This window comes from Lingula anatina, chromosome 2 (genome assembly GCF_051362555.1).
Source record: "Lingula anatina isolate TDL-2025a chromosome 2, LinAna3.0, whole genome shotgun sequence".
NCBI lineage: Eukaryota > Metazoa > Brachiopoda > Lingulata > Lingulida > Lingulidae > Lingula > Lingula anatina.
The window spans coordinates 8,755,320-8,768,156 of record NC_141768.1 but is presented as its reverse complement, the minus strand read 5'-3'; the positions used below and the strand labels follow the sequence as shown (position 1 = coordinate 8,768,156).

The window sequence follows — 12,837 nt, the reverse complement described above, 5'->3', positions numbered from 1 at the left end:
TTAATTTTTTCTCGTTATTCTTAAAGACTGGGTTAAAATATCAAATAAGTTATTTCATTAACTGTGCAACTTACAATGCACTTTAGACAAGCATCTTTTAGTTCTCTTCTTTTTAGTGGAAGAATCGTTTTCACTTGATCTAAATTTCCCATTTTCCTGCATATTTCCTGACAAGTTTCACCACTAGCTGCTTGAATTTCAGATGAACTGAAATAATAATATTTAGAATGTATCAAATAATACTCTCTAACCAAAGGGTGTGCTAGTAGTCTGTTACAAAATCATTGATACATTAATTTTGTATATTATTTTAGAAGCATCCGACTTCAGAGGGTATCAAATAAATGCTACATGAGTAAATACTACTCTAAAGAATAAAAATAAATCAAATTGAGGCAAACAGATTTTAATTTTAATGTATTGGTTTAAGTGTTTTACAGTGACGTCTGAAGTAAAATACGCTGTGAAATGCAATAATTAATAATGACTTGATCTTTTCAATAAGTCCTTCTTTAAGTCCTAAATTTTAAAATTTATGCTTATATTTTCATTCTTAACATTCATTATTAAAAAGTAATGTCTATTCTTACAGCTCTTGGTAAACTCTTAAATATACAGAAAATGTTGAATGAACATGAGGTGGACCGTGGATTAAGCTTCCAAATCCTATGCACAGTTCAATTTGATGCAATATTGCACTCTAGCTAAGACAGTGTTTTATTTGGTGGTCACAGGACCTTATTTATTCTGGCTTGAGCTTCCAAATGAAGTTGGCTAGTCAGATAGTCTCCCATCTCAGTTACACATCGGTAACTTACTTAAAATATAGCACACATTCTTTTCCAAGTCCCAAGGCATCTGCGAAAGTAAGCTGTGACATGTAGTCAGAATCATTTAGTTCCTTTAATCCAGTGACCAACAGTTCTTCTTTAATAGCTTTAAGCTGTAACAAAAATACACTTGTAAGAAAAATACCAATGTACAAACTGAAATAAAAAGTTTTACACTTGGTTTCTTATATATACAGAGAGCCAATGACTTCAGAAAATGTTTGTTCTAGCTTTTTGTCATCAATGTTCTCTGATTCAATCAGTACTGATTCTAAGCAAGTATACCAGCACAACGAACACTTGTAATTTTGCATGACATCAAATAAACAATTCCCCTGATACCAAATCCATGTTTAAAACATGCTGAAGCCCTTCAAGGATACTACCATAATGGAACTTCATGGCTCATTTAAATTGTTTCAGCTAAGCTCCCATGAAGAAAACACCCTGTTAGCATGTTGCACTATCTTAACATCTCTATGGCCATCAAACAGAGACTTTATAAGTGCATGCCTAGGTGTGGGGCATACAAGTTAACACTATTTTAAAAAATATGTTTAATGTTTTGTGGATAAATATAGAATAACATCTTATCAAACAAATATGGGTACTAACAGTTTTGAGGGGTACATGTGACTGCTCACAAAATGCAAATGCATTAGCCATTCTGTTTGACACATTCAATTCTTTCACCATTGTGGATGGCATGCCTTTTAAAATTCCACTGAAAGACCTACAACAGGAAAAAGAAGTTATTTTTCAAGCCAATGTTTTCTTTTAACAGTGTTACACACTAGTATATACAACTATATGTACCAGATCAGTATGCAATGCACTAGCTGTGTACAAAACTGTGTTGTAAATAATTATCAATATACATACATATATGTAGAATATAGAGCCTCGCCATAAATGGAATTGTAATTGACTTACTTTGCGTTCCATAAGCTTACAACTTGTTTAACTATTTATTAATCAATAATCAAGCAAACAAACATGCCAAAAAAACCTACCTTAATTTCTCAACAGACATGTCAGAAAATGAAGTGGTCTCTTTTATTTTCTTTGCCAGGCATTTTTGCTAGAAAAAAAGGCATATAACACTACGTAGCCATTCAGGTTATTCACCATGATAATAAATTTTACCATGATATCACCATGAGAGTATATAACATAAATGACTTTCATTTTTCATCTTACAGTACCAATAATTTATTCTAATTTCAAAACATTTAAAATGAATAACACCAATTACAAAATGATGTGAATAAAAGCATCAGATAGCCATGCAGGTGAGGAACGTAATAAGAAATAGTACTCCATATTACTTCAAGCTAAACATTATCTTGCAACATTTGAAAAACCTAACTCAAAACATGGAAGTTTATCTACATATAATCCCATGCTCAAAACAACCTCTAACCTGAGCATCTGTAAGTTGGAGTTCTGAAGACTGCCCGAGTTCATTTTCTACAGATGTAATAGAATTACACACTTCTTTACTGCTTAACGTTTCCATAACCTCCCTGATAGACCCTGAGAGTGTCAAGTTATCTTTCATCTAAATTAAAAAGGACAAAATAAAAAGTCATGGAATTGAAAAAATACTGTTTCCTGTCAGCATGTATGTAGTTTTTGTGTTCAGATAAATAAAGTGAAATGTCATTTAAAACAAGGGTGGTTTTCAAGTAACATGCAGAAATTCAGGGAATGTCATAGAACATTTTCAATACCACAGAAATACTACTACAATCAAGATAGAAGATAACACCTGATCTGCAAGAGCTCGTAAAACAGCTCTTCCCACTCCCTTTTTCTTGACCAATGTTTTGGCAATATTTGGCAGTTCTCTGACTAAAGAAGGATTTTGGCGAATCTTGTCTTTGGTGACATGCTTCCAACTTTCAAAGCTGGCCTCCGATGCTGCAAGTATTAGGCTCTCATTGGCGTGAGAAAGAGCATCTCCAAAATCTTCAGGTGAAAAACAGGTCTTCATAATGTATTTTCTCTGTTTATAAAAGAAAACTGATAAGTGATATATATATGTATGTAAAACAGCAAACAGATATAAACATAACACGCACATTCTCTAAAACCACACTGCTTTTACATTTTACAAGGCACAGTGTAACCATCACATAATGCTTCTTGAAAATGTACAGTTTTTATTTTTCAATTCCAGTTGCAGGTGTACCTGATATTTTTCCATGCTGGCCAAGTGTTCTTTTACTTCAGGACTGCAAGCAACGGTTTTGCCCATGCGCTTCAGATCACTTACAGGTATTGTGGCCACTGTAGATCCAATATTCCTTACATCTTGCACTGTCCATGTTGTTGGAGTTTCCCCCCCACAAGTTCCACGGATTTTGGAAGCAATCTGGATGACACACAAGAAGAGTAAAAGTGGACTCACATACAGGTACACCTTCTATCAAATTCTTTCATGTTAATTTTTGAATAACTGATCCAAGGTTAATCACTTTAAAATATTTTTGAAAATAACTCTCTTCATAATAATAAATCCACATTCAAGCCCACTTAATTGATTAGTATATTAATTAATTAGGGCAAAATGCAAATATTATAATTTTCAAAAGCTTGAGGAGCACAATTTCCAAGTAATTAAACTACGAAGTGTCTAAAGTGTCTAAAGTAAAATATTTTCGGACTTACTCTTGGTGACAATTTGGGCAAAGCCACATTTTCTATATCCTGGCATGATATCTCATCAAAATTAAACATTTGATCTTGTGGCAGGAATCTTGAAGCAATTATCCTATTAAAAATTACACATTACGGTAATTCTGGATAAATTTGTAGAAAATGTATACATAATGAGATCAGCTTTATTACATTTCAGCTTTCACCTTACATGCAGATATCTGTCTGAATGAAGTATGACTAATCACGTGTATGTTACACAAATGACTGAGACATTATTAGATATTTCATAAAATTTAACATAAATCAGCAAATTCTGTTATTGAAAAATCTCTGCAAATCTTTAATGAACATAAGATTCTGAGAATTTTGTTATGAAAGACAAAAGACAACATCTTGTACCTTAAATCTGGATCTCTAAATATGTCTCCTCTATTCTTTTGGTCTAACAAGTGTTGTAGACACTTGTATGTTCTACGACTTAACCTTGTCCATCTTCCACACTGCGCTGAATTTCCAAGGGTCCCACTATCATCTAGGCAAACTGTGGAGCTTACATTAATGAAATAGTCAGCAGTAATGTTTTGTACCTAAACAGAAATATTTATAAAAAATTATTGAGCCAACAAAATTATTATAATCTATAGACTTAGGGGAAAAACGCTTGAATAAAACACACTTTAGTGACCCTGACTTTCTGCAGAAGCTTTATTGTAGACAATTAAAAATCCGCTTAATAGGTGATAAAGTATATATTCCCACCCACAAAGATTTGGGATAAATGAATCCACTGGCTATTGATGCCATATGATAGGTGCCTTTTTAACAATAACTTTGTATGTAAGGTGAGATCAAAATTATTTTCTGTTATATTCACAGTTTTTCTAGATTAACATTTCTCAATGCTCTTATAATACATGATGGTAATCATTTTTCTTCTTTATGTTGAATTATAAACTTAATGCGATGTCATGTTTTTAAAAAATCTTCAAATATCTAACCAAATCAGTTGGGACACTCTCACAAGCTCTAAATGGCATCAGAGGCAGCAACATTCTGACTTTGTCAAATGTTGCATCATCTTGCACTTGCGGATACAATCTGTATACTCTTTCTGCTACAGTTTCCCACCATCTTGGGGATGCCATTGAATATCTCAAGTGCCCTTCAGTGAATCCTTGGCTAACATGGGAGATTCTGCACATGAAATAAGAAAAGTCAAACAAGGAAAGTAACCACTGTGGAAAAAATCAACATTGTATACTAATTGCCAAGTCCATCCTTAAGCTGACAATGTGCTGGAATACCAGACTGAGCAGATATCACATATCTTCTCCAGGACATAGGCTCTATCACTATAAGTGTTACCTTACCACCATAATAAAGTTATCTGAAGTGATAAGTATTCTTAAAATGTAATCTTGCTGTTTTGACAGTGTGCAATGAACTCGTCTTACATTCTATCAATTGCCTCCCTTGAAAACTGCCGCATATATCCTGGTGGCATATTCAAAATAAGGTCTTTACCCATCATGTCAACATCTGATGCTGTCATTTGCTGTGGTCCCAGTTTCTTTACTGTGGTCACTGCAATTATGCTTAAATCTGCCTTTGGGAGATGCTAAATACAAGGAAAAAATTAAACACAAGTAAAAAAAAATTAACACAATATGCATTAGGACACACAGGTTATGTAATAATAAAACAGATTTATATCTGATAAAAAAACTGATTGTTTCTATTGAGTCCATTTTTAACAGAGTCAAAAAGCTTGTTGAACTTCTGTTCAACAATTCATATTTGTCTCGTCTTGTGCATGTACCCTTTTAAAACATGCAGTAAAACATGCAGTGACTGTAATGACATTGACAGAATGATCAGGAATGTAGAAATATTGTCCAACTGTTAAGCAAGTATATCTGTCCTTTATGGTGCTACAGTGGTGTCTGATAAGATCTTTGGGTTATTGACCCATCTCCATAACATATTAATTTCTAAAAAAAGATGAACACGTTGATTATGACGAATCTTCAAAATGAATTAACTATATATATGATATGTAAGTGTCAGTGCCCCAGATTAACATATTCCCAATGGCTAAAACTAGCATACTTTTAGCTTATAAAAATGTGGATCTGTAAACCCCGAGTTTGCTACCTCCTTCCTTGAATGGAAAAATGATCATTTAGTGCATTACATTATAATTATAATTATAATGTAATGCACTAAATGATCATTTTTCCATTCAAGGAAGGAGGTAGCTATACCCAGATAGCAAGCATACGTTGGGCCAACGTAGGGGAATCGTTGGTTTGTTGGCACATAGTTGGCGTTGGTAGTAATACGTTGGCCCAACCACATCATAATATGCACAACATAACTGCAGTATGCTCACGTTGGCCCAACGTTGGGCCAACGTGTGTATATTTATTGCATACGTTGGCCTAACGTTGGGCCAACGTATCCAATTTTAATTAATACAGAAACATTTTAATTATAACAGAAACATTATTCATTTCTATTGAGTTGTTAAAACAACTCAATAGAAATGAATAATGTTTCTGTTATAATAAAAAATGTTTCTGTTCACAACTGAGAATCACATGTGCTTATCTATTGATCAGTAACATATAGTTTTTAGGATTAATTTTTTTTTTTTTTATGAAGAGTTTGTCAAATTCCTTGGGTTAAAAAACAGTTTTCTGCTTTTATTTGTCTTCCAAGCTATATACTCTCATATGTAGTACATAGACTTCACCTATAAAAAAATAACTGAGTGAACAGATTTATATTTTTAATTTAAATAATGCTGTGAAACATATTTTTTATTATTGCTATCATTATTATTATTGTTATTGAAATCAGACAAATGATTGAAATCTTATTATAATGTACAATTGTACAATATATTAATTTTAAACTTTATAGTTAGCATCAATTGACTTTTGATTAAAGTAAACCGGTAACTTTCACTGGACCAGATTCATTACAAGCCAGGTGTTTATCTTAACTGTCAGTTTGATATAAACAGTTTGCCTACTGCCTGCTCAAACAGGTCAAATAACTATACATAGCACAGTCTTAAGCGCGCGCGGTCAGTTGAGCCAATTCAAAAATCTAAGCCAGAAGGTCAGAAATGTTCTAAGGAAGAGGCAAGAATTACGACTGAAAGCATTGATTTCTGGATATAAAAAGAAGACATCTTTTTGGAAATTAGAAAATGAAGAGATGAAGAGACAGGATAAGAAGTGAGCATGTACTGGTAAGTGACTTTTTAATTGTGTATTTTCCCATTATTTACTGATGCACCAGGATCCATACAGCCTTGAAAAATGTTCAAATTTAGTCCAGCACTTTGGACTAGTTTAAATGTAACTTTGAAAAGTACTTGAAAATGCTATTAGGCTTGAAAAAGGTTTGCATTTCAGCATTTTGTCTTTGTAAAAATATTATTTAAAACTTTGTAGTTTATTGACATGAATACAGACAATGATTCACAGATGGGGGTATACCTTATGTTTTAATACATCATTACTTGTACTTTTATTTTCAACTTTTCATCATCAATGTGTTACAAAGACAAAGTTTAAATGAAATGAGTCCTTTTTCCTTTGGTATGTACACTTTAAAATAACTGTATTCACGTATAACTTGCCCTCATTAGTTAAAAATCATTGAAAATGATTTGAATTAGAGCCTTAAAAGTCCTTGGAAGCCAATTGTTCTTATGTGTCTTTATGAATCCTGGCCAGTAAATTATGTGATAGAGTTGTTGGAATGATTAAATGATGTGGAATTTAGTGGTACATTACAGTTGTCTAAAAACTGAATTCATTATCAAGTGTACACGTAAGAACTAATTTAAATAAATCACTATAAATTACTGCACACAAGACACACACATTTATAGTTAAGATATTGGCTGTTGCCTAACTTAGAAAAGGTGGGGACATTATCATATAATACACACCTACTAGCACTAGTTTGTATATGAAAACAGTGATGGGGGAAGAGGTACAGTCATGTTATGTACCATACCAATTCTAGCATTATATTTCAAGTGTTTTTAATATTTAAATTTGTAGGTGCAGCACACTCTTCTGTGACTGGTTAGACAAATATATTGAGGATACATCCAACTAATTGTGCTTTGCCAAAGATCACACAGGTGCAGAACAGGAAAGAGAGAAAAAACACAAAGATTGAACTCATATGACCACTGACTTGATTTTTAAAGAGACAATGTCTGAGATTTTGCCTGAAGGAAGAGACTGTGATTTTATAGACTTCACATGTAACTTATGAAAAGCATCTTACCTGACATTAACGAGGGTTTCTGGTTTAAAATTTAATTTAATGAAAATATTTTTAAAAATTGAAATGAGGCAAAAAAAGACTTTACTAGCAGAAAAATGCCTTGACTCCAGGAATAAGTGGAAAGTCAGGACTGTTGATATTTTTTCTTGATGTGAATCATGTAACAATTGATAAAAGACACACTTATTAATGTTTAAATACAATATTATAACATTTTATAAAAAATTTCTTTGTTGTCTTTTTGTATTATTTGTTGGGTTATTGTTGGACTGATGTTGATTTTTAGTAGAACCAACATAAATGCACTGTTGGTTACAGGTTGGGAAATTGTTAGACCAATGTTGGTTATTAGTTGGCCCAATGTAGGGCCAATGCAGTTTGGTTGGGTAATTGTTGGACTGACGTTGGTTATTAGTAGAACCAACGTAAATACACTGTTGGTTACAGGTTGGGTAATTGTTGAACCAATGTTGGTTATTAGTTGGCCCAATGTAGGGCCAACGCAGTTTGGTTGGGAATACGTTGGCAATGCGTTGGCCTTAAAAAGACGTTCAGCCAACCGTTGGCCAAAGTGAGCACTTAGATGGAAACCCAACGTTGGGCCAACGTTGCACGGTCAACCAAGGCAACGTTGGGCCAACGTTGGCCCAACGTATGCTTGCTATCTGAGATTCCAGGTTCTACAGCAACAATTAAACAATATAAAATCATAAAAAAACATCATAAGATTATTAGAAATAACAATAACTATCTTACCTCTAAGTCATCCTGCATTTCATTTACTAGTGTCATCAATTCCGAGTCCCTCACCCCTTTTATAATATTTTCTAACACTTTGGGGTCTGCTTTACTACCTTCCATAGCGTGAATGGCCTGATCAGCACTAATGTCTTGAAGCTAACAAAATTGAACAGTTGAATAATTTTCATTTTTATAATTGCTCAAAACTAATAAAAGCAAACATTTTACCTGTGTGATGTTTTGACTTAGAGTATCCAATAGACTTTTAAAACATTCCAGATAAGTTTATGCTTAAAGGGATGACAACTCTTCATATGAGACCTATATTTCACAATAAAAACTTTGTAAAGAGGTCAAAGAAATATAATATATTCTACTTTACCATAAAAAAGGCAGTTAAAGCAATAATTCTGAAATATTTGCTTGCCATTGGACCATGTGACCTCCATAGATGACTTTACTCTTTTTCTTAAGATATTATTACAAAAAAACAAACTTTTAAGAAAAAAACCAGACACCAATTTTGAATGTAGAAATGGAATCATTAATCATTGGTAAGTATGGGGAAATTGTTGTTTACTCCAGAAAAATTAATTTTTTGGCCAAAATGAACAGCTGTTATCCCTTAAAGTTCCTTCTCTCAGTATCTTACATGTAAACTCCTTTTACAAGCTGAGGGAATGTGTCTAAACAAGTTTCCCATTTCTGCTATTGCAGATGTGCCTTGAGAAAATGCTTCAATAATTCTCTCTTGATCTTGCTGTGGTACAGTCCTGAACATATCCATAGCACTGGAAAACAAATTTCCATGGTACCAAGGGGGCCTCTTGAGAGTCTGAAGGTTCATTGGTCCGAAAATGGTAACATTCTCTACTTCTATGTTTTAATCAAGGGTTCATTGATCTGAAGGTTCTTTAGTGAACATTCAATGAACCAATGAACCTTCGGACTAATACTACCCCCCGGGTACCAAAATGCCCCTGGTATTCAAAAACCATTACTCTATCAATAGGTAATTAAAATGTGTATATTAAAAAAAGGGGGAGGGGGCTCCCAGTTCAGGCACTTGATTTTTTGTCACATTTCCATTATAAGTAAGATTCTTTCAGGTCCTTCAAAATGTTATACCCTACTTGGTTTTATATTCACTTATGTCTATAAAATTACTATAAAATAATTAATAAATTAATACCTTTGAAAAACATCTTTTTTAGCAATTGGAAGTGATTTCATGAACTGTGCTCTCCTGGAAAAAGGTATATTTCAAATCAAATGTCAAAATTCTTACAAAAAATCAATCCCATGCAAAGAATAAATGTCTGAGATATAAAATGCTTACAGCTGTTTCCATAAAGGGGTGAGACTCAGGCCTACCAAACAACCAGACCGGCACTGAATGATCCCGAATTCACCAGTAGATCAGACCACACTACTTTTAAGGTGTGCGTCAGTTTGCATTTCACAGTATCATACCCTGGAACAAATTTTGAGATGAGATGCACTACTTTAATCCAACCCTGCTTAGAATAATCACTATCACATTGTGTACTAGGTCAAGAGCTGTGTCGCGTCTGATACTTCGAAGCGTCTACCGACTCACACCTTGAAAACAGGTAGTGTGGTCCGCTCTACTGGTGAATTCAGGATCATTCAGTGCTGAGTCTGGTAGTTGGGTAGGCCTGAGACTCAAACATAAAAAACATACATTGTGCCTATTTTCACAGAAAAATGGCATAAATCTCAAAAGTACATTTTTCATTTTTCTTCTTTTACAGATGTCTGATGGTATAGTGAATTTAACAATATTCTTTACAAATTAAACAGTTTACCTCTACAATTTCATTTTGATTGAGATTTAACTGCTAGTAAATGAAAAACTGGAATTATTAGGTGAAATGTTTTATAACTGTTGTCTGAAGAATATCTAAGTACAGTTATTTTTTTGTAATTTTAAGTGATAATCTAGCTGCTATCAAACACCCCCATTTCCATAGATTTTTAGATCGATCTATCCCTGTGGGGAGTCTCACTAGATTACTGTCAGCTTGACCGGCTTAAGCGTCTGTCCCGCCTACTTAAAGCTGTAAGGGGGTGATTAACTATGGTGCCTGCTCGGCTGACTGCAATTTAGCGTGAACCCCCAGGGAGTTAGGTCAATCTAAATCTTAATCTTTAGATCGATCTAAATCTCTGGGAAAGCACCCAAATACTTACAGATTTTTTATTACCACTGGCTTTATGCTGAAGATAAAATGTTGAATAGCTTAAGTTATAATCAAAGCAAGAATGCCAAACAGATAGGTGAAAAGGTTAACTTGGCATTGTAAACTTACAAAATTATTTTCCATTTATAGGAGCATCTTTTTATACTTTCTAGGTAACAATATATTAATAAGTTGAACATTGACTCAATGTATTATCGTCATATCCATTTAATAGTCTAAATCATTCATCAAAAAATAACCAAAGCAAATAAAGGCACATTTCCTAATCATACTTCTGTACCTCAAGAGATCAACATTTTCCCCAAGTCAGTAATTAAACTTTATGATAACCACCTGCCCAATGTACGTCCCTTTGAATCTCTCAGCTTTTGGATGGAACTCGTACTTGACAAAGCCCCTGTGTTAGGAGTCAGTGTGGCAAACTGACATGCATCTTAAAAATATACATTTAATTTTGTAAATTAACTTTTACATACCAACATTGTACAGTCGGTTGTTTCAAAACACTTAATGCCCTACAGAAAAGTAAAAAGAGAACAATTCCAACCCTTTACAAATTTTAAGATTTTTTCATCCAATATCGTCTTGACATCAAAATATATATGTTCTCAACTGTTTCTCTGTAAATTTTATGAAAAATATCATGATTTATTTTAAAATAGCAATAATGCTCTGTACCGGGTAATTCTAACAAGTTTTCAAGAGACATTATATGCTGGTTCCCTGTGGACTGAGAAGCACCAGAAACTGGGTTGATTGTTGCTCCCCAAGGACTCATCCATACCTGGAAACTGTGTTTAAAGACCTGACCTATCCAAAAATAAATTTGAAAAAAAAATTCTGGATTATTCAAATTTAGAAATATTTATCCATACGTACTTACTTTTTTTATTGAATCTGTCAATATTAACTCTATATTAGTACACAGATCGGCCCTTACTTAATTAAAATGTGACGATGCATTTTCTTTAGCCAAAATAAAATATTAGTAGCATGTTTTAAATTTTCTTTGCTAGCACAAGGAACTCATAACATTGTAGTTATTGAAATGGATTTTAACCTACCTTCAACAGAGAACATCAAGTGAAGGAAGAAAAATATCTTTAAACACCAAGAGTTTTCCATCATGCAGAATTTTTCTTCTCTGTTTATAATGAAGAGGTGCCACCGAGGATTTTTCTGAAAATAAGCTGCTTTTTAAAGATAAGTATAAGCATTGATTTAAACTGATGTTTTCACCTTCAGTTAGTCTTAGAAAAATAAAAAGACGTAGACTAGACGTGAACAGATTTTTTCAATACGACTAGACAGCAAACAAAATGAAAACGATCTCGTACAAAACCTATCACCGCATCATTCAAATTCAAATCATTCAGTCTGTTGACTGAAACCCCAAATTTATCAAATACAACATTTTCGGGTACAGAATGTATATAAAAAACAGACCTTAATTAAACTGAGACTGATACTGTAAACATGATCGAGAACAGGCACACTTTACAAGCAGACGATGCACTGGCGCGAAATTTTTACTTGGCCGAAAATAGGTACTTCATACTGCTGACGTCCTATGTATACACAGCGTGCACCTAATGATCGATGTTTTAAATGATACTGAAGATTCTATGAAAATATTGGTAAGGATTTCAATTTGTTAGCATTTACTGATCTTTCACTGATCTTTACTCGTAGAGTAAGGTCAGTTGAACTTCATGAATTTTCTTTTTATCGTCAGGACTAAAAAAATGTAGAAAAATACAATCAAATGTCCTTGCTTTAGAGCGCTGAAGCTATATAGGCCTATAGGGCCTATAGTTTCTAGTTTCCAGTTTCGTTTTTCAAAAACGATTCTGGCAACCAGAAACTAGTGCCGTTTTTCAAAAACGATTCTGGCATCCAGAAACTAGTGTCGTTTTTCAAAAACGATTCTGAGATTCGTTCTTGCAAAGAGAAACAGGAGAGGAGGGAGGGAGAGGGCGAGAGGGATGAGGGGGAAAAGCCCCACCACCCCGGGATCTCACTAGGTAGTTTGAACCGAGTGAAGTATAATTTTTTTAAATTTT

General features: G+C 33.6%; 1 protein-coding gene across 1 annotated transcript in view; it reads right to left on the bottom strand.

Annotated features, from left to right (window-relative positions):
• Window positions 1–12,837, bottom strand: part of LOC106168348 (uncharacterized) — an 18,916-nt gene extending 6,079 nt beyond the window's left edge. The window contains exons 1-19 of the mRNA XM_087005264.1: window positions 12,221–12,837; window positions 11,839–11,953; window positions 11,453–11,584; window positions 11,108–11,207; window positions 10,764–10,790; window positions 9,742–9,795; window positions 9,202–9,340; window positions 8,565–8,705; window positions 4,949–5,112; window positions 4,493–4,688; window positions 3,894–4,081; window positions 3,504–3,606; window positions 3,025–3,207; window positions 2,602–2,838; window positions 2,254–2,391; window positions 1,844–1,911; window positions 1,446–1,563; window positions 819–943; window positions 75–207 (exon numbers count right to left, since the gene is read on the bottom strand). Coding sequence (XP_086861390.1) covers window positions 75–207; window positions 819–943; window positions 1,446–1,563; window positions 1,844–1,911; window positions 2,254–2,391; window positions 2,602–2,838; window positions 3,025–3,207; window positions 3,504–3,606; window positions 3,894–4,081; window positions 4,493–4,688; window positions 4,949–5,112; window positions 8,565–8,705; window positions 9,202–9,340; window positions 9,742–9,795; window positions 10,764–10,790; window positions 11,108–11,207; window positions 11,453–11,584; window positions 11,839–11,902 — 2,310 coding nt within the window. The 5' untranslated portion in view covers window positions 11,903–11,953; window positions 12,221–12,837. The remainder of the gene's footprint in view (window positions 1–74; window positions 208–818; window positions 944–1,445; window positions 1,564–1,843; window positions 1,912–2,253; window positions 2,392–2,601; window positions 2,839–3,024; window positions 3,208–3,503; window positions 3,607–3,893; window positions 4,082–4,492; window positions 4,689–4,948; window positions 5,113–8,564; window positions 8,706–9,201; window positions 9,341–9,741; window positions 9,796–10,763; window positions 10,791–11,107; window positions 11,208–11,452; window positions 11,585–11,838; window positions 11,954–12,220) is intronic.